At 41.1% G+C, this 21,065-nt stretch overlaps 1 protein-coding gene across 1 annotated transcript; it reads right to left on the bottom strand.

The window, feature by feature from the left end:
- Positions 1-16,239: 16,239 nt before the first annotated feature.
- On the bottom strand, positions 16,240-20,104 carry LOC104399962 (interferon alpha-inducible protein 6-like). Its single transcript, XM_010012496.1, has 3 exons — positions 19,957-20,104; positions 17,140-17,286; positions 16,240-16,268 (listed from the first exon to the last, which is right to left on the bottom strand). Exons 1-3 carry the CDS (start codon positions 20,102-20,104, stop codon positions 16,240-16,242), a joined length of 324 nt encoding a protein of 107 aa, XP_010010798.1.
- Between the last annotated feature and the right edge of the window lie 961 nt (positions 20,105-21,065).

The following is a 21,065-nucleotide window of genomic DNA, read 5'->3' as shown; positions in this document are numbered from 1 at the left end:
CCATCCTGTAGTACAACCAGTAGTAGCTTTAGATCTTAAAGCAGAGGAAAGGCTTGTAAAATAAATCAATTACCTGCCATGATTTACAGCTTATTTGCATCACTAATATGTACATTTTTGATATTGAAGACAGGAAGATGGTAATAAACTCATTACTAAAGTACCATCAGCAGAATTATTTTCTTTTCTTGTGACCCCAATGTTTCATGTTTGCTGTCCATTTTCCTCCATGCAAGTCCCTGCAGGGAATGTCATCATACTCTGCCTCAGGTTGCCAATTTTTGCAGCATTCAGCCATACAATTCTCATAGGCAGGACTGTAAGAGAAGCCTAAATGTAGTGATCTACTTGGCCCTCATTTGTGTCAGAGACAATGCCAGTTTCTAGCCCATGTCATTGTGGGGGAAGGAGACTTCAACATGTGACACAGAAGTGAACAAAAGAAGATGTCTTCAAACACACTTAACATAACACTCTTGCTTTCTTTTGGAGTATGACTCATGAGTTTTACGTGATCGGTAGAACCTCTGCTTCATTGACCCTCCACTCAAAATAGTCCTGTTACCTCTGATAAGAGAGAAGGATGTCACTTTATTGAGCGTGATTGCTGTTATCATCTACACCAGAATGGAAAACCAGGAAAAAAGTGGGCAGGCCCCATGCATCGAAAAGGGGCAATTTAAGTCCCCTGTTACATTTGCTGAGCTCATTTAATACCTCTAATTCTGGCGAGTGTGATCTTCACAAGCATTTGTAACACGGTTGGTGATTTCAGGCTGAGGGGGCAGACCTTCCCAAGAGAGCAGTACAAGCTGAGTTACAGAAACAAAAGCCGACACCAGGTCTGAGTGTAATACAACCTCATTAAAGTTAAGAATGGTTGGGAACATGCTTGGCTATGTTCTGCAGGCAATGGAAGGCTATTTTCCTAAAAATGCTATCTCAATGATTTGCCCCATTTATATTCTTGTCTTTTCATCTATTAGTTACCTAAACCTTATAAAGCAGAGCTTTCTCCATCCTCATGAGGCAGGTATGTATACAAATGGCAGGTACTGATGAAATGTTTACTGAAAAGATTAGCTTGTCAATGAGGCAAAGGATGGATATTGATCTCCCTTCTATGTTTGTCAACCTGTAACCTGTTTAAGAAATGGCCTACAGCAATGAAATCCAATCAAGCACTCTCTGCAGCTCCAGTTTTCTTGTAATATAGGGAGGGGATTCAATCACAATAAAGGAAATGAACCACTTATCATATAAATGAGACTAAGGCAATTAACAGGTTACAGGTTCCAAGTGAGGAGAGTTCTGGCTGCAATACAGGATTAAAAGATAGATACTCTTCTGTACACCTGAGCTTTTCTGTGGTCTTTCTATGCGGAGAGGTTGTTATGTGGCAAAATATGTGGCAATGCAGTGTTAACAGCGTTAACAGAACAAGTGCAGTATGTGCCTCCCCTAACTAAGCCCCTGTTTGGTAACTTTGTAATTGACATGTTTCCAAAGATGTGGCCAATATAGCTTTCTAAGTAATTAATACCATGCGTCAGTCCCCAGGGCCACCTGAAAAACGAGTTTTTAGTTTTATGACAGATGTGAGAGAGTGTAGAATTTTTATTTGATTCAACATCAGAAGAAAATTGAGCCTTTTCCAATATGATTCTCCTGACCCCACTTCCTCCCAGTAATATAAGTCTCAGGTTTAAGCTGTGTTTAAGGCCAGTGCTGCAACTGCCAGGCTATAGGTAAAATCTTCATTTGCTTGAACTGATACAGCTTTTATTCGCATGAATGAGTAAGAGGGCAGCTTGACTTACAGATAGGCTGAAGTAGACCCTCTCTTACCTCAAGCAGAGGGGCTACCCTTGTACAACATCGAATTTTTAGGTTCAGATCCCTACCCTGAAATAGAGAAAACAGCAGCCAATATTGAAGCATTTGCCATCAGGGGCAAGCGATCAATCCATTTTCTCAGGTCCGGGTTTCCTTCTCCAGAAACACAAACCTGAGCCCTATAGGGAAAATATGAAATCAATTTTTCCATTAAAGGTTTAGGTCTTGGTACTTGTGGTGGGTTGACCTTGGCTGGCCACCAGAAGCCCACCAAGCCACTCTGCCATCCCCCTCCTCAGCAAGATGAGGAGAAAATAGGCTGGAAAGCTTGTGGGTCAAGGTAAGGGCACCAACTACTATCACTGGCCAAACAGACTTCGCTTGAGGAAATGAATTTCATTTACTGCCAATTAATATCAGAGAAGGATAGTGAGAAGTAAAAACAAAACTAAAAGCACCTTCTGCCTGTCCCCACCCTGCTCCTTCTTACAAAAGCCACCCCTGCAGCCCCCCACTGCCAGAAACTTGCCACATAAATCCAACACAGTACTTCAGCGTTTTCCAGCTATGAAAGTATGTCACTGCAAGCATCTGATCAGTGCTTAACCTAGAGAAGGGAGTTTTCTTTTTACTCTTGCATCTCCAGTGCACTTCCTTTTCCTTTTCTAAATATTATTCTTCCCAATGGATGCCTTTATTGCCTCAAATGTTCAGTGAAATAGACTTCAACTGATACACAGCCTTCAGAGCAGATATCAGTGGAAGATTATACATGACAGTCAGTAATAAGTGAGAATTCAGTGAACTCATTGACATCCCTGCTCCTGGTGTGGGCTATTACCACCAGTGAACCTGGCAGCCTGTCCTGTCTGAAATGGACCCAACAATGTGTCTCTAAGCTCAACCCAACAGTCTGAACCCATAACCCAAAATCCCCTTTTGGGACAGTGATTTGAGCACCAAAGAACCAAATGAGCGTGAAGGCTTCCGTCTCCCCTCAGCTGAAGGTGCAGGGAGACCTCAGCTCCTAGCTGATCTAGATGTCTTTCTGAACACATGGCTTGCATTCACCTGCCTGTGTGACCCTGGCTGGGGAGCAGAACAAGCTCTTGTGGTTAATTTACCAGCAGTGCTGGGTTAGTTTAGATTTTTTAGCAATTCACCTTGCTCAGGTAAATTGTGTTGTAGTTGTTAGGAGCTGTTGTAGGTGTAGAGGTACTGTGCTGCTTAGCTGTATCCACCCTTCTAGTGACGGCCACTGACACATTTACCACCTTTCACGTCCAGCCTCAACAGTCTCTTTCCAGTAGAGTCAAGAGCCCAGAAACCTTGTCTCTTCTTTCCACACTATTAAAAGCAAAACAATATCAATTTAATTATTAAAAACTGTAAAATAAATTGCTGGAGCTATTCCTCAGGAGTTTGAAGCCTTTGTTTTGTGACTCGGACTGCTCAGACAACAGGAATGGGATCTGAATTAAAAGTACCTTTGAAAAGTTTGAAATAAAAAAAAGGGCTAAATCATTCATATCCAATAATGCTGAATTTTTCATAAGTAATAAATTTAATGTGAAATAAAATGTTGAAATAAAGCTGTGACATGATGGTTTATCTTCCAGGAACCCTAAGTACAATAGCTATGCAAAAAAAAAATAGTATAGACATTGAAATATTCATGACAGAGTCAAACCCTTGAAGGGAGTTATAGCGTTATTTTGCTATGTAGATAGGATGCTGGTCCAGTGTTCCCAGTTGGAAGTGCCTGCCACTCATTTGTAGGAGAGAGGAGAATTCTATGCCTGGTTCCTTCTCTTCTCCCAATACCATGTCCCTCAGAGACCTACTGTCTGCTTTGCTCATGATTAAGAACTAACTACAGAAGGGCATGTATCAAGTATGGACATATTATATTGTGTCAGAATTAAGGAGGAAGCCTCAGGCTTGTGTCCCCTGTGCCTCTCTCCAGTATTAATCTTCACAGTACATGAAATATTTTTCACCAATACATAACCTCACTTATTACTTCCTGCCATTAAGTGCAGCAAATACTCAGACACTCTTCTGGAACATTTCCAAATGAAATCTCACAGTCATTACATTAACCTTTTCCATTACAGAGCAGAAGGAAATTAGCTATTGGCACACACAGAAATACACAGAGAGTGGTATGATATTTCGCATAATTGTATTTTTATACTTTCTGACAATGCAAAGAGTTAAACAAAAATGTTAAAAATCCTGCATGCTTCATTAAAAACTCCCAATTTCTCTATTTTCAGCAAAATAAGCCATCAGTGTTAGATTCTATAATTGACACCATTGCTTAGGGAACAAACCTATGAATCTTATTAGAGACAAATTCATTACTTTAAGTCCACCCTTAGGATGCAGAGCTCATAAAAGAAACCTCTGGAGGGTTCAGCTTAGGGGATGAGATGATTTCAGGCTGCAAATCTACAGATTTGCTGTAATTAACCTGAACTAATTATTGTCAGGCGATGGGTCAGACATCCTGGATAAAAGCCCCTGACTGGTTTTGTGGTCTACTGGGTTTTCAGTAAGACAGCTGCTTGTTAAACAAAGAAAAAGTACTGAAAGCACAGCCCTGTATATTCTTAAAGTAAGATAAATCTTTCCACTGGGAGAGAATAGCAGAGTCTATTTAAAATGCACAATCAAATGGCACAACCGAAATATATTAAAGTTTAATACTTTTGCTAGCTAGCTCACAGCAGGTAATGATCTGTAGCAATGGTCAAAAACAACTCCTAGGTGGGCTAAGCTGGTCCCCATATGAAGTGAATGACTGTTTGCCTGCTTTTGCACATATCAAGAGAAGGGATCCATTTAAACACTTTTTTTATGCACTGCAAATACACTGTTACAGTCCTGCAATGGATGCTGCCCTCTCACTGTGTTTCTACTGTGACTATTCTAACTTACATGGTTTTATTCTGGTACCGAATATACAAACCTCTCCTAGATTTCGCTCACTCAAGCCTGCATACAAGCAGTGAGATAGATGTGTCCCTAGCGTGTGGGTAGGAGTCCCTGTGTGTGACCTGGAGGACAAGGGTCTCTGGCTGCACTCCTGGGGCTGGCAGGGACCGGTTGTCATGAAGTGGTTTGTTGGATAGGTCTATTTGAGCTTCTAAGGATTGATGTTTAATACAAGATAATCTTTTGCTTCTGATTACTTCTTATTTAACCCTCTGACCCTGTAAATATTAAGAATAGTTTACCATGCAGTGTTTCCATTTCCCAGTTGGGGCATCCTTCTATAAACATTGCATCTTCCTGTTGAGAGAGCAGGAGGAGCCAATGCCAGGTAAAAAGTGCCTTTTTGCCATCCTTCTGTCTAGGTGCTCTGCTGACCTAGCTGTACTGTGGCCTTATTGAAGCATGGACCTTTTGATCTTGATGTAAACAACACCTTTGATGTTTACAAGCTTGTCTCTGTTAGCTCTTCTCTTGTTTACAAAGAAAAGCTGGACCCATAGCCTTTGCTGTGCTGTGGCCTTGGGTGCTTTTCCACTTGCACTTCAGTCATGCTATCTTAGTACTTCCATTACAAACTCCTACAAGAGGAGGAAAGTCTCCACAACCCTCACTTCACTGTGACTCACTGACTCATTAATCCTCATTAGCTGTGACTGGTGTTTCAGATGTGGTTTGGTCAGGAAACTTAGGTTGAAGCAGAACCAAACTACCCTGTCAGCCCAGATGGAGTGGCAACATGGGATGGAAGACCCAAACTCCTTTCACATGGTTGCATTTAACTAGCAAAACACAGAGAAAAGAAGAGATTCAGTTGATACTAAAGGGGTGCTGTTCCCTTTATCCTTCTGTCCTGCAGACAGCACACTACCCATCACCTCTGCCCACCCTGGACTGCAACAGGCTCTCCTGAGGAGACTCTGCAATGTCACCAGTCCTGAAGTGTTTTAGAAGTGAGAACAGGTAATTTTTGCAATTCCTTGTGCATTTGGGTCAGTATAGGTTCCTCTGAGAATTAGTGTCTCCCTGATCAGTGCAGCTTACAGCAAGAGCATTGCAGACCTGCTCTGTGCCTCTTTATGACAGGTATGACAAATAAAAGCAAGTTAGCAGTGCATGGAAAACCTTCACTGCAACAGGAGAAAGCTGCAGTTATCATGCATCACCACTATATGCCACTGCAGACTAATTACTCTGGTGTATCCCAGAGATGAGGCACTGCTACAGCAGACCCCCAAGAAACGCTTAGTTAATATTAAATTGTAATCCTATTACCTTTAGAGTTTCTCAGTGCTATTAATCTCACAGTTTGTAAATCAGCAGTTTAAAACCAGATTATCTGAAAATCACAATGCTGTGAACATTTTTGTGTGTACACCATTTTTAAGCACAGAAGCCAACAGGAGTTAAAATAATAATAATAATAAATTAATATTTTCAGTATCTTTCTTCTTAAGAATATTCCACATGTAATTTAAAATCAATCAGAAAAGCACTGGCCATGGAACAGATTATTTTCATAATCTTTTTAAGCTAAAGTTAAAATAAACATGAATAATTAGAAATAAATTATCTCATCCACTGTCTTTCTTAAGTCTTCTATGGGCTAACATAAAATGACTGTCAGATGTATACCCTTGCATCAAAAGGAATAATTAAAATGCACTACAGAAGAGTTCTTGGGTTTCTATCTTGAAATAGATTTCTAGAGCTAATTCACATCCTAATAAAATATTTTTTGGAAACTCACTAGTGGTGTTGCAAAAAATCTTTGCATCACAAACTACCAGGACCATGTAAAAACTAACTTCATGCTGACAGAACATAAAGAACTTCTTCAGCATTTGTGTGTAACTGCTTAAGTGCGTGCTTCAGTAAGCATTTACATGCATTTTGAATCATGACCTGAATTACGTCTCCATTTCTATTGCTTTTTCCTACACGGATGAAATCTGCAAGAATATTTTCATTTTTGGTCTCTTCAATTTTCCAGTCTTTCTCATTTGTTGTTTCTATATCTGGTTATTAACAGATTTAAGCAACTGCTCATTTCTGTCTCTTTATACTTCTGCTTTCTTCAGTTTTTAGTCTGACTGCAGTTTAAACTATCATTTGCTCATATGATGGGTGGGAGAGGAGGATGTCGAGGGCACAGACTCCCAATAAATAAATACAGAAATGATTACTTTGAGAAAATAATTTATTCCTGGAATTTTTAGCTTCTCTTACAGGAATTGTAGGGAATGTCTCCTCCCTCTCAAGGGTAAAAGCCAAGTTACCTGGAATTGTAGTGTCTCCAAGAGTTGATATGTTTAAATTCAAAACTTCACACTGAATTAATATTGTACAGGCTTCATCATCACCTATTCCAGGGGAATTACAGACTCTCTTGGATCGCATCCTTTCCGTTCCCAGTCAGTGAGGAGGACGGGTGGCACAACCCATGGACCATATTTCGTTTAATTGCTGAGGTGCCTGCTCATCTTTGAGAAATGGTAACAGTAAGAAAAAAGAGAGCAACTTGGAGACATCTTTCCTCTTCCTCTGCAAAGGAGCTGTATGACGTTAAATTACCTATTTACGAAATAGATTAATAATCAAAGCTGTATTAAAGAGATGAAATGGCTGGAGAAAATAAAATAAGAAAGTGAAATCTCCCTTGAAAGTTTATTCTTAAAAGGCTGAGAGCTGCACTTTGCCACTGAAGTTAACATCTATGAATTGCTTCAGTGCTGGAGACCTTTTCAGCTGATATTAGAAGAGCTACTGATAAAGCTTGATGATGCTACTTCTGCATTAATGCAATAGTAATCGCATGGAGATGGTATATATTGATGTATTTTTAACAAGAACTCTTCCTTGTCCTCTGGGATTTCTCTAGGCAAAGTGACCCACGACTACTACCAGCAAACTGGATCCAATCCAGATATTTAGAACTATATATAACTTCAATCACCTACTGAGTTACATCTAATAATCAGTAACTATTGTATGTTTGACATCGTATTTTACACTTCTGCAACAATTCCTATTTCTGACTGCAGTGTAATAGTTGAACTCTGTAAGGGGTTATTCCAATTCCATAAGTGAATGAATCTGAATCCCTTCCCTCTTAAAATGATTATTGGAAAAAATGAAATCATTAGTCCAATAATGGCTCTGGTGAAAGGAAACCTAAATTAAGCCATATTGGATCTCTGAAACATTAGATTAGGCAAATTAAGCATTTTACTTCTCTTTATAAGCCTAAACCTATAGCAGGACTAAAACAGCAGAGTGCTGCGTGTGAGAGGGAAATAACTATCAGTTGTGAAATATCTTTAGATTGTTTTGTAACATTACCATTCACAGCCACGGAATACATTATATTTTATTGTAAACTTTGTTCCTTAGAGAAGTATAAATCTTGAAAGTGTGTCAATACTTGGCAAAGTAAGTAGTCTCTGGAGGCAAAAATGTTTAAGACCATCTATCAAGTATAAGAAGTTGATAGCAATTAAAATCAGAAATGTTTATGTATAAACATAAATTGCAGAGGTAGCTTAAAACTGGCCAGTAAAAATCTTGGCTAGGTGGAAATTCCAACTGCAAAAGACTGCAAAAAGCAGCATCTGAATTTTAAGAACTGGTTTTGTAGCATACACTCTTTTTCCTTAGGGACAGTATTTTCTATAAAATTTATTTCATTAAAGCAAATATATTTATTTATTTATTTATTTACACATTCAGGCATTCTTAACCCCCCTTTTCTCCCAAAAAACCAAAATCCACCAAACAACGGGTAAACCCAGGAAAAGTTAGATAAAATATTGCTTGTATTAGATGAACATTAAACCAGATTACATTTCAATGCTCACTTTTCCCCCAAAGTGATACAGAGAAGGATGTGGAACCATCTGAGGTTAATTACTGTAGTCATTAATGATAAATATTTTTATAAGGGAATGTACTTACAACCTTTTGTATTACTGTGTAATTAAATGCAATTATTAATTACATCTCTTTAACGCGTAAAACCTGATGACATGCATCTGCAGGTCCTGAGAGAATTGGCCAATGAAGTGGCCAAGCCGCTATCCATTGTGTTTGAGAAGTTGTGGATGTCTGGTGAAGTTCCCACTGACTAGAAAAAGGGAAACATAACCCCCATTTTTAAAAAGGGGAAAAAAAAGGCAGCCTGGGAAACTACAGGCCAGTCAGTGTCCCTTGGTGCCTGGCAAGATCATGGAGCAAAGCCTCCTGGAAACTATGCTAAAGCACATGCAAAATAAGGAGGCAATTGGTGATAGCCAGCATGGCTTCACTAAGGGAATTATGCCTGACTAATTTGGTGATGACCTATGATGGAGTTACAGTGTTGGTAGACAAGAGAGACTGACATCTACCTGGACTCGTGCAAAGCATTTGTCACTGTCCCACACAACAACCTTGTCTCTAAACTGGAGAGGCATGACTGTGATAGATGGACCACTTGATGAACCCATTCAGTGGATAAGGAATTGGATGGACAGTTGCACTCCTATTGTTGTGGTCAACAGCTTCATGTCCAAGTGGGGACAAGTGACTAGTGAAGTTCCTCATGGGTTAGTATTGGAAATGGTGGTGTTTAACATCTTAGCAACATGGACAGTGGGATTGATGTGCCCTCAGCAAGTTTGCCGACGACACCAAGTTGTGTGGCTCTGTTGATACACTGGAGGGAAGGGATGCCATCCAGAGGGACCTGGACACGCTTGTGAGGTGGGCTGATGCCAACCTCATGAAGTTTAACCAAGCCAAGAGCAAGGTCCTACACCTGGGTCGGGGCAACCCCAGGAACAGCTACAGGCTTGGCAGAGAGCCCTGCGGAGAAGGACTTGGGGGTGGTGGTTGATGAGAAGCTTGACATGAGCCGGCTTCAGTGTGCACTTGCAGCCCAGAAAGCCAACCGTATCCTGGGCTGCATCAAAAGAAGTGTGACCAGCAGGTCAAAGGAGGTGATCCTGCCCCTCTAATCTGCTCTCATGAGGCCTCACTTGGAGTATTGTGTGCAGTTCTGGTGTCCTCAACATAAAAAGGACATGGAGCTGTTGGAGCAAGTCCAGAGGGGGGTCATGTGGATGATAAGGGGGCTGGAGCACCTCCCGTATGAAGACAGGCTGAGAAAGTTGGGGCTGTTCAGCCTCGAGAAGAGAAGGCTGCGTGGAGACCTCAGAGCAGCCTTCCAGTACCTAAAGCGGGCCTACAAGAAAGCTGGAGAGAGACTTCTTATACAAGCAAGTAGTGATAGTACAAGGGGGAATGGCTTTAAACTGGAAGAGAGTAGATTTAGACTAGATATAAGGAAGAAATTCTTCACTGTGAGGGTGGCGAGATACTGGAAAAAGTTGCACAGAGAAGTTGTGGATGCTCCATACCTGGAAATGTTCAAGACCAGGCTGGATGGGGCTTTGAGCAACCCGGTCTAAAGGAAGATGTCTCTGCCCATGACAATAGGGTTGGAACTACATGATCAAGTACAAGTACAAATAAGCACTGTATGAACAAGAAGATGTGCATGCTCCTGTTTTTGGTCTAGTGGACAGTCTCAGATCACTGTGTTTGGGTCAGTCCTTGAGGAGATGCAAGAAGCACAGCTATAGCTCTGGTTAATGTGGTGGTGGAGAGGATGTGTTTGGCTGTAGGTAGACCCTGCCTCTTCTACCAAGGCTGCCATGACTTTAGGGATTTGCTAACAGGCACCCTGTAGCACCACAACATATGGTAAAAAGAGTAAGAGAGGCTATCTATCTCCTTCCTTAAACATGAGGAGGTGTGAAGAGGACACCAACTTCACATGTGACAGTCCTGAAGAAGCTTGAAGTGGAGGGGTTCTCTGTCCACAGTGAGGTTTGCTGCAGCAGGCAATGAGGAGCGAGTGGCCTTCCAGCCAGTGCCACAGACATGGGGATCCTTGCTCGCAGCAGAAACAGTGCCAGGCTGCTGGGTGGAAGTGAGAGGCTGTGGCTGGGAATCCTTGAAAGAAGCGATTCAAAAGCCATGCCTGAAAGTGGAATAAAGGTACAAAAAGTGAAATTGAATGCTGTTAAACAGAGCACAATGTACAATGTTTATTTGAAACTGATGTTGCTCGCATGCCTTCAAACTGCATTTTAATATTTAAATTGCTGCAAACGTGAACTATTAAAATAAAGTGTCCATGAATTATCACCTCCAATCTTCCAAGTTACAGTGTTAGAAAATCAGAGGGAAAAAGTGCCTAAGTCAGCTAAGTAAATTAAAGACTATCCCCTTCTTATCTTGAATTTCTTCCACTGTAAGAGAACCTCTTTTCCCTCCTGTTCAGCTGTGGGAAAGACATCTCAGGCAAGGAAATCTTAAAATGGGGCCCAAATGAGGAGCTGGTGTATAACTGGGAGATTTTGGTGTTCCAAACACCAGTACCCACCACCGAGGGGATGGAGTGCACTCACGAGTGGATTAATTCTGGCATTAGCCAAGGAAGAAACACCCATGTCAGGAGCTTCCTCTCATCTTCCTTACTTCCAGAGGAACATCAGTCCAGCAACTATTTCTATGTCTATTCCAGAATGGTGAAAGAGAAGAGGACTTTGTTAAGTGACCCCAGCTTTCTAGAGGGACTGGACTTCCTCACAGTCATGGCGCTCCTGCTGTGTGCACCTGCTGTGGTGAAACCATAACACAAATAAGGTGGTGAGACACAATTTCACTTCAGATTGCCATTATACCTTGGATCTCTCCCCTCTTTTGTTGAAGGAGTCCTCAGGCACAGGAGCAGTCTTCATTCTTCGGCTTCCAAGGACAGGGCTACTGATGGGTCACTGAGTAACATGAGAGGTAAAAGGGAACTATAGGATTTAACAAAAATATTCTGTATTTTTAAACTTAGACTTTGTCTTACAGTGTCTCCATCAAGAATTTGTGAGAATTTAATGAAATAAGACATGACAAATCAATAGAGAAAACAGCATCTGAAACACAATGCAAGCATTTATTGTCTCCTTGTGCATTAAATTACCCAATTAATGTTTCCTGTTGCCTTAGCCTGTTCTAATAAGGCTTGACTGTCGCTATCAGCCCCTAATCTTCTAAATGATGAACAAGAACTGCAGCTGGATTTACAAGAGCCTTTGGGGCACAATACCAAACTCCCAGAGTGCCAAAGATCCATCCTTGGAATAATGCTTATTAGGGGCTCTCATTCATTACCATTTACTTCACACAGATATCCACTAATAAGATCAGCTCAGCTTTATTATTTATTAAGCGCTATTAAAATAAATACACTGGACAATCAATCTCTGTGTATTTCACATTCCTCAAAAAAGAAGCTTTTTCTCCCATAAAAATGTCATTTCAGATAGCAACACTCCCTTGAATCAACTGAGTTTGCCTATTTCATGGGCTTGTTTTTCCTGAAAGGGTGATCTATAGTTTAAAACATTTTGTGGTAAGAAAAATGTTTCCAGAGTAACCAAAAGTATTTTTTATGGTTTGTGTGAATGAATTAACTAATTAGAATAACGATGTTGGGAAAGAATTGTGAGTAATAAGTAACTAACAGGGGTAAATGATTTTTAATAGACAATGGTTGTGTCTTCAGAATGATAAATATTTTCACATTGTATGATAAAAAAAATCTATTTTACTAAGAGAGACTTCTTACAAAATATGAGGTTGGGGGCGGGGGGGAGGAATAGATTCATTTAGATAAAATGCTATTAAATTGCCTGTATAGTGTCCTGTCAGACAACTATCGACCCCATCCCATGGGAGAAATCGATTTCTGTGCAGAGAGCTATGTGCTTTCTGCAGTGTATTGCTTCAGTGCTATTGCTCTGGTAATCACACACTGCTGCCTCTTGTCCTTTCTCTCTCTCTGTCTATTTGTTGTGGAAAGATTGATTGAGAGACATGAGGGATTTAAATTGCCATATTTGTTGTTATTTGACCTTTTCAATTATATTCTGTTAAAAATGTAAATACTTCATTTGTAGTAATGTACATATGAATTTGCTTAAGTGGTCTGCGAGTAAGGTTTTCAGGAGGAAGCATTTACCTTTGTTCTCCTGTAGACCTGTAAGAGCTGACTCAGTTAAGTGAATTCTAATGCAGCAGAGGATGCTCCCTGCTTCACTAAAGCTATCTAGGCTAATTCTCAACACAACAAGATCTAAAGATGGGGAAAATAATCCAAACTATTAACACCAGAACCACAAAAGTGCTGAAAAGTGAAATGATATGTGATTAAGTATCCTTGCTTTAGTTTGAATTGGTTTCCCTTTTTTTGGACATAAATACCTTTTGTCAGTTCTCACTAATGACAGCAATTTTTTATCAAGACCAAAACACTTGAGGTCAAGAAATCATAGCATTAAAGTTGAAACACAGTTTTAAATCTTCCTCCTCTGCAGGCAAGTAAGAAACGAAGTCTTTAATTGCCATGTAATGGTCACACACGGTTTCTCATAATACAGCTTCAGTTTACACAACTGTTTATCTAATGACTTATGTATGTGCTTGACTATTTCCACTACTTCTTGTCATTCTTACATTAGTTTCATACATTAGTCTGAGTCACCTTAGCATCATCAGTGCTAAAGCAGGTGTTTGGATATCTGCTTGTGGGAATCTAGGTCCTTACTGTTGTCTCAGAGTGTACCTTGGCATTTGCACATGGGGAAATCTCTGAATGGGAAAAAGCCAGGATAAACTTTCTTGTTTTACCTCATGCCAGTGCTAAGGGCACAGAAGGGAATATAGATCTGCTGGTAGATCACATTTATACTTTAGTAGTCACAGGCTGCTGCATTAGGCCTTGGGAGGAAAGTGTAGGCTTGATTAGAGCCTTGCACTTATCCAGGCTTAAAGACCAGCAAACTTCTGAGTCCACCAAGGGTATGCCAAATATCCAGTTTCAATGCTTTTATTTTTATTATGCCGGGTGGACAAAGCTGCAAAACCAGATTCACTGGTGATCTATAAAAGTCAATAAAGACAGGATACAGCTTCTCCTTTGCCTTTTACTTGCCCGTGTCTTTTAACCTGTAGTAAACAGACATAAAAGACTGTCCAGTCAAAATTGCACTGCTTTACACTGATCTTATGCTCCCTCCCTCCTGTGTAAAGAGATGGCAGAACTGTGATGAAACTGCCATGAGCAAGGATCATTAAGTGCCTTACAGAAATTTAGCTGTGCTCCTGGGCATGTAGGCAGCATTCTCTACCTTTACCCCATCGGCTGTTTGACAAAGCTGCCGCAGCCTTTTTTAGAGGTGACACGGGGCCATGGGGCAGAGTTCAAGCCAGCAAAATGTTGCACCACAGCTCTCGCAGAGGGTGAGCCAAGGCAGGAGAGGAAGGTAACAGCACCCTGTTGATGTCCTGCAGCAGTTGTGAGGTTGCTGCCTTGGAAGGGATCAAGGATGACTACAGAGCAGATTTGAAAGTGAGAGGGGAAAGGGGGTTACTTAGTTGGAAGCTAATTCGGTGAGGACAGTGGGAAAGGCAGGCATGTTATGAGGAGGGACAACTGCAACAGGAAAACCCGATAGAAACTTCATCAGAGTAAAACCAAGCCTCCCACTGCATTCCCTCTTCAGGGGCTGGTGACATTGGTTTCCAGATCCTGTTGTTTGTCTGGCCAAACCTTTTGCTTTGTGCTTAATGATGAGTGGGGCACATATGAAAATCATTGTTACTGAGCTCTGGAGAGGTGCTAGAGAAGAATAGAGACAGGCTGGAAGAAAAGAATCTATTTCAACATATAGGAAAAGAATCTCAACTGGGAGAGTGGTGAAACTTTGAACAGGTTGCCTGGAGAAGCTATGACATCTGTTTCCTTCCATAGTTTCAAAATCTGACTGGACAAAGCCCTGAGCAAACAAGTCTAACATTAAGATTAACCCTGCTTTGAGCAGAATGTTGGCCTAGAGAACTGCTCCCATTCTCCTCACACCAGGGTCTCTTTGAAACTGAATCTTTCTATAATTTTATAACTCCTGGTTATATCTAAGCATTTGCCTGAGATACCACCAGGAGAGGACAGCAGCTCCATCCCATGAAATCGAGACTTTGTTTTTCAATTGCTTTTTAATGCTTTGTATAGCACAGCAAGTGAAGATATATTTCTTCCCTGCTTCCTACATGCTGGCACTCCTCCCCTCATTAAATAATTCCCTTTAACTTTGCTGTGACTGGAGGCAAATGATGACTTCTCATGCCCTTTCAGAAAAGTGCCTAGGCAGGAGGGAGAAGAATGTATCTGAGAGCATAACGTGCATGGGTACAAGCAAGTCTCCCAGCCATGAAGAGATGCAGATGAGATGGGAATGCTCAAACTGGGTGACAGAAGCTGTTGAAGAAAATCACTGACTGCAGCACCATAAACCCAGCTCCTCTTAACTTCTGGCCTGAAGGTATGAGATTCTCTCCTTCTGTCTTGGAGTGGGGAAAGGGAAGGAGAAGCTGCACTGTGTGCTTTTGTTAGAAATACAAAGGAAGGAAGATAGGAGAGGAGGGAGGATGAGAAGCCAGAAAGACAGGAGGAACGTGGAAGTGTGGGGGAAAATGTATGTGGGAATTTGTATAGGGAATTGTCAAAGCCACGTGTGTTTGGGGAAACATCATTGTATGAGTACCTATGAAGGAAAGGAGTCTGGCATGTGGGGAACAGCAAAAGGCCCCAACAGTGAGACCTATACCAGAGAAGATGGCTCTCTTCCTTATCTGTTCTCAGGTACCATAAGATGTTTACAAGAGTAATTTTGGTCCAATTGTGACAAAGCTGACACCTCTCAATAAACAAACAGGGGCTTTAAACTAAATTTATGTGAAAGGGACCTTAGAAATAATAGAGGGATATAAAAATCAGTTACATCTCTAAGGTATGACATTTCTTGGGACCTGTTCTCATTTGCTTCTTAATTAAGTACAATTTAAGTTGATACCCATTAGAAGTACATCCAAAGGAAACTGCTGGATGCCCCTGACGAAGAGTTTTCTTGTTTCTCTCTCAGAACAGAGTGACTTTTGCACTCTGATCACTTTTGGTAAAATAAACAAAGCAAGCTGCCTGTAATTGCAGAGTCCAGCGTTGCTAAACCCAGGATTTTTGTAAGACACCCCTGCAGTCCAAAGTACCTTAGCTTCCATTCATCAGCTTGTGTTCATACGTGCCCATGCTTCAGAGAACGTTTAATCAAGGAAGAGACTGCCCCTCATCCATCCCCAGTAATTTAAAGCAAGAATCCGCCATTTTAACATACTTTATTTGTGCATGTGGAAAAGGCTTTGCCTTTCATGCAGTGACAGGGAAAGCAAAGAAGGGGAGAAGCTGTCAGATAACCGCTGGTAAGGGATGAACTGCTTGCAGAGCTTACTTCTGGACTGATGTTTTTCTTCTATTCAGTGTCTTCCTCCTTTGCCACCCATTGCTAAGGACAAATACAGAAAAAGAAACCTGTGTGAGAAAAACTTAAAGCAAAGTTGCAGTACAGGGAAATGCAGAATACCTGAACATTGGTTACAAACATTCCCAGGTCAGAGACCAAAGGTCTGTGTTACACTTTGAAAACATTTTTTGAAATTCTTAACTTCAATCCTGTCTCCAATTCTCTTGCAAACACCACAGGATCCCACTACCATAATTAGCATCCTTACCGATGCATACAGGCACAGTCTAGTCTTCCTCATACCTTGGTTTGATTTAACTAGGTGTGGGTTGTGTCAGCATGGCAGGGTGATGAGGAAACTTCTGTTGTTCTCTGCTTTGAGTTGCTTTTTGAGGTTAGCCTGCATTTACTAGCTCAAAAAAGCCTCTTCTTTTGACCCAGTGAATTTGCTTTAGAGGAAAGAAAGCTAAGCTGCTCTAAAAGCCGCAAGAAGTGGACTTTATGATTACTGGCTGTCAGTCTGATAACTCCATTGTCATGTTTCATTATTTCCTCCCACATCCTCATACAAATTAAACATTTGTATGTTCGAATGTGAAGCTCTTGGTTTGGTATGAAAGGATAACCTAAACTTACATGGGACTTCTTTCTGTCATTACTTGTTTCAGGTTTCTGTCTCTGAAATCCACCCATATCTTTGCAACCTTGTGGCACAGTTATTTCCCTTGATTCCCTAGTTTCAGCTTCCCACAAAGTATAAAGCCACAAACAGGAGAAACGTTGCTTCAGGTACAATGCAGCCACTTCTCTTATGTACATCCCTTCATCTAGTAAACGTGCACTTGAGCTGAAATACTGCTGACTTCTCAGAAGTCGTCTGCTAATCATCTGTATGAGGGGGACTCTCACTTACAGATGGATTGGACAGTGGAAGTTGTACCCCCCCGGGGAGTTCCACCTCCATGAGATCTGGCCTCATGGGACATCATCTGGGAGGCCTGGGATCCAGCGGAGATGCCACTGCTGGTAAAACCTGATGAATGGGTTGAGCCTCTGGCACCTAGAACAGATACAAAGGACATGTTACTGACTGGAAGGAGCCTTATGGGATATTTATGAACCACTAGCAACACTAACAAATGCATCAAAAGTCAAGGAGACTGCTGGTTACTTGACTTGTTCCATCAGCATACTGCTTTTTAGCTGCCACCTTAGGGAAAGGACATTTGCAGTGTTTTGTGGATAGTTCCAGAACACAAAGAAAATCTATGACTCTTGCACGGACTGTTTTTCATAAATTTGGATCTCCAAAACAGTTTCAGCACAGTTTGTCTCTGCTGAGAAGCTACCTGAGGACTGTGGAATAAACTACAGGAACTAAGGGTTGTTGCAGACCTCGTTGCTTACTGTGCCATGTGACAGATATGTTCCTTTCACTTCACTTTCCATAGCATAAACCTATACATAATAGATACTTGTAAAATTCAAACACAGTAAGCTGTGGTAGCCACTGCCCAATTTCTATGTATATCTCCATCTCAGTATAAATAAGCCCCAGGTAAAGTATTCCATTGCAAATTCTTATCCTGGGAGAGGAGTAAAGCATTAGTGATGACAAATGTTAGTGATAATGCTTAAAGCATTCCTGGAGAATGCTCAAATATTTTGGTGATGAGCTTGTTATATCATCTGAAAAGTGATACTGAACAATACTCATGCCCTGCTGCAGAATCAGCCACTCCTTCGAGCATGTTTCTTCTGGGGGGAGGAATGGTTACAGTCTGAACGAAAAGGTTAAGAACATGTGTTTGAAGAGTGAGAGATTTCAGTGAGCACCTGCGGAAATGAAATCAGGCCCTTTTAGCTCTCAATCAGGCAAAGAATGTGTGGCAAGCTCTTCTGCTGCAGGGAGCCAAAGCTAACACCTGTCTTGGCAACATTACAGAGCTAGCATTTTTCACACGGATAAAAGCTCTTTTGGAGTATCTCCTGTAGGCATGGCAAAGGTTTCCTTGAGTCATGCATATTACTCTTCACCAAAATAGTGGGTTTCATAAAAGTCCATAGCTGATACAGACATCACAAGAATAAAACTAGGCATTTTTAAATGTTTACTTTGCTTCTCTCATAAAGATTCTCAGCACATGGATACAAGTCTTCAGTTTTAGTTGAGAAACAGCAACTTCATGGTCTTCAGTGGCATCACCATTGAAGAGTTTGCCACTGGCTGAGTACCGCTGTACCACCCTTATCTGTAACAGAAGGCAAAATTGTGCTGATGACTCTGCTCTAGCGTATCACTAGATAAAGTAACTGGCATCACCTGTGTACCAGGATTTCTGCTGCTAATGCAGCCTGGTGCCTGAGAGCAGCTCTTCTTGCTCTTCACTCTCTCAGTTCGGCTATCCTGATTCTCATATTATGCCCCACTGATGCTACTATCCCTTCAGCTCTTTGCTATTGAATATTCAATAAACACTGTATTCAGTAACCTAAACTCAAAAATCAAGCCATACAGAATGGAAATTAAAAAATACCTCACAGGAGTCACATGCAGTATCTCTCTAAAGTCATTTATGTCACTTAATCCCTCGCTGTCTAAAGAGCCTCATGCTATGAATAATTTTGCAATGTAAATCATACCTTAAAAAAATAACTTATTTCCTCTCAATCAAACTTACCACATTTTTTACTGTTAAAAGCTGCCCAAAATCTGGACCCTGGCCAGCAAACCCAGCCAACCACCCATTTTATGTCTAGAAGAGTCAGGTTCAGCCCCATCCTGCAGTTGACTTCCAGCTGCTTACTACAAAAGGAGTAAACCAGAGCTTGACCAATATGGCAGAGATCCCCACCTATAACCAGGCTGGTTATATGCTGGTTAGCATATTCCTGACATGTGGGAGATGTGGGTCCAAGACTCCTAAAGCAGAAAGGGTTTGGAAGCCTTTATCCAAGCCAACAATCTAACTACTGTGCTGCTGGTTAAAGCAGGACTATATGGGGCACCATTTTCTGTGGAGTGATGCCTGCTTAGAGATGCCTGCTGAATGGGGTCACACAGGCAAGTCTGGCAGGGAGAATATCTTATGCATGAATCCCATGGGATCTGGGGTTATACAAGTGCCAAGCTGCTTAGGGTCATCAGGTCAGGGATGGCTCTGTGAATGCAACAGAAAAGCAAGCAGGGTTAGCTCATGTAAAGCCAGCTATGCCCAGTTTTCGTACTTACATACATGCTGTCAAGCATATGTATATATTCCCCTCATGAATTCAGCTTTTGCACTGCAGCTAATTTTCCTCTGCTATAGTGTCTGCATAAGATTTAATGGGTTCTCCCTGTATGGACGTGTGTGAGTAAAAAGCAAGGGAAATCTTATAATATATACAAAATATAAGTACACAGATCTTGTTCTTGCATAAGTGTACTGTAGCTTATTGCTACCATGACTTCCCATATTATTGATGATTCCTAGCAGAATGAAGAGATAGCACAAACTTCAAACAAACGCTGTCCTGAATCTCATACGTACCTACATAGAAAATACTCTTAATAGCATCCCACTCGTAACATGCAGTTCAACATAGAAATCTTTTATCTTCAGAGCAATACAAGAAGGTAGGAGAGAAGAGATTACTTGGCAAGCTTATTTTCAAGTACAAAAAAACTCTTTGTCTTTATGTAGTAAACCACAAACACCACCCCCTCACCCCCCCAAATTACTCATACCCATTTCCTGGAGAGTAGAGGTAGGGCCTCCAGAATGCACACCTCCCCCAGAAGCTTTTGCTTCATGGGACATCATTGATGAAGCAAGTGATCCTCGTGTGATCCCCGAGGAAGTGAAACCGGCGTTGTGGACATTTTGGTCAGACATTTCTCTTTCTGGTGGTGTGGCATCCACTGAAGCACTGAGATGCTCAGCCAATCTTTTTATACACTGTCCAGCTAACAGCAGAGAAATGAAACTGCTGCCACCATCAGAAAGAAATGAAACTAAATCTTACCCTCAGCCAGGAAATGAAACTGAACTTTATGACCATGCCTTTTTAATGCTGTTGGCAGGGTGAAATTTAGGCAAACCAACTGATCTCCTCTTATGATACTAAAGCAAATAAGTAGCGTAATGAATCACTGATTGGCAACTGACGTGGCTGAGAACTTTGCCTCTTTTTCATTGCACTCTATTCTACTGAATTGCACCTGTAGGAGCTAGCCCTTCATTGTAAGAATTAGTACAACCCTGAGTAAAGACAATAGGAAAAAAGGCAGCAAAGTGGTCATCATGCAGAAACTGCAACTTGAGTTTGTTATAGCACCCAGAGTACAGCTACCCCTGGAAAAAACGGTTTACAGAGAGCTGGAAATCAGAACTCGATTAACAATGGATGGTTGGAATTAATTTCTTTATGGAAGGAACTGTTAGGGGACCTTGCGTCCTGCAAGGAGACTGACACAGATGTTTTATTTTCCCTCATGCTAAAGCAGACGCTCCATCTTTAATGAACAGGACTTTGCACAATACACACACTCCTTTATTGCAGCTTTTCTAAGCCAATAGTTTAAATAAGGCTGTCTAAAACTCCATAGGTCTCCTCCCTTAAGTAGAGAGGAATATCTGATTAGGTCATACTACCACAGGGATGGCTCTCAAAGTGGAAATATACAAAATAAAAATAGAGCATTTTCAGGGTTCTATAACATCTATATCTTGTACGTGGTGGATTATAGAACTAAGGATAAAAAGTCCATTCCTCTCTTCTTACATGTGCTATTTATCTGAGCAGTGGGATATCTGGCCTGTGTACCCCGGAGTAGTACTGCTCTTTTAACTCAGT

The sequence above is a fragment of the Nestor notabilis genome, unplaced genomic scaffold (genome assembly GCF_000696875.1).
Source record: "Nestor notabilis isolate BGI_N333 unplaced genomic scaffold, ASM69687v1 scaffold5744, whole genome shotgun sequence".
NCBI lineage: Eukaryota > Metazoa > Chordata > Aves > Psittaciformes > Psittacidae > Nestor > Nestor notabilis.
The sequence above is the reverse complement of the archived record's forward strand: the minus strand, read 5'-3'. Positions and strand labels throughout refer to the sequence as shown.

Excerpts from the sequence above, each read along its gene's own strand:
- LOC104399962 (XM_010012496.1), bottom strand. The coding sequence starts at position 20,104 with ATGTCTGACCAAAATGTCCACAACGCCGGTTTCACTTCCTCGGGGATC. Across the intron at positions 17,287-19,956 it reads CTCTACTCTCCAGGAAATGG|GTGCCAGAGGCTCAACCCAT; the intron begins GTATGAGTAATT and ends TATCTGTTCTAG. Across the intron at positions 16,269-17,139 it reads TTCCACTGTCCAATCCATCT|CAATGGGTGGCAAAGGAGGA; the intron begins GTAAGTGAGAGT and ends ATTTGTCCTTAG.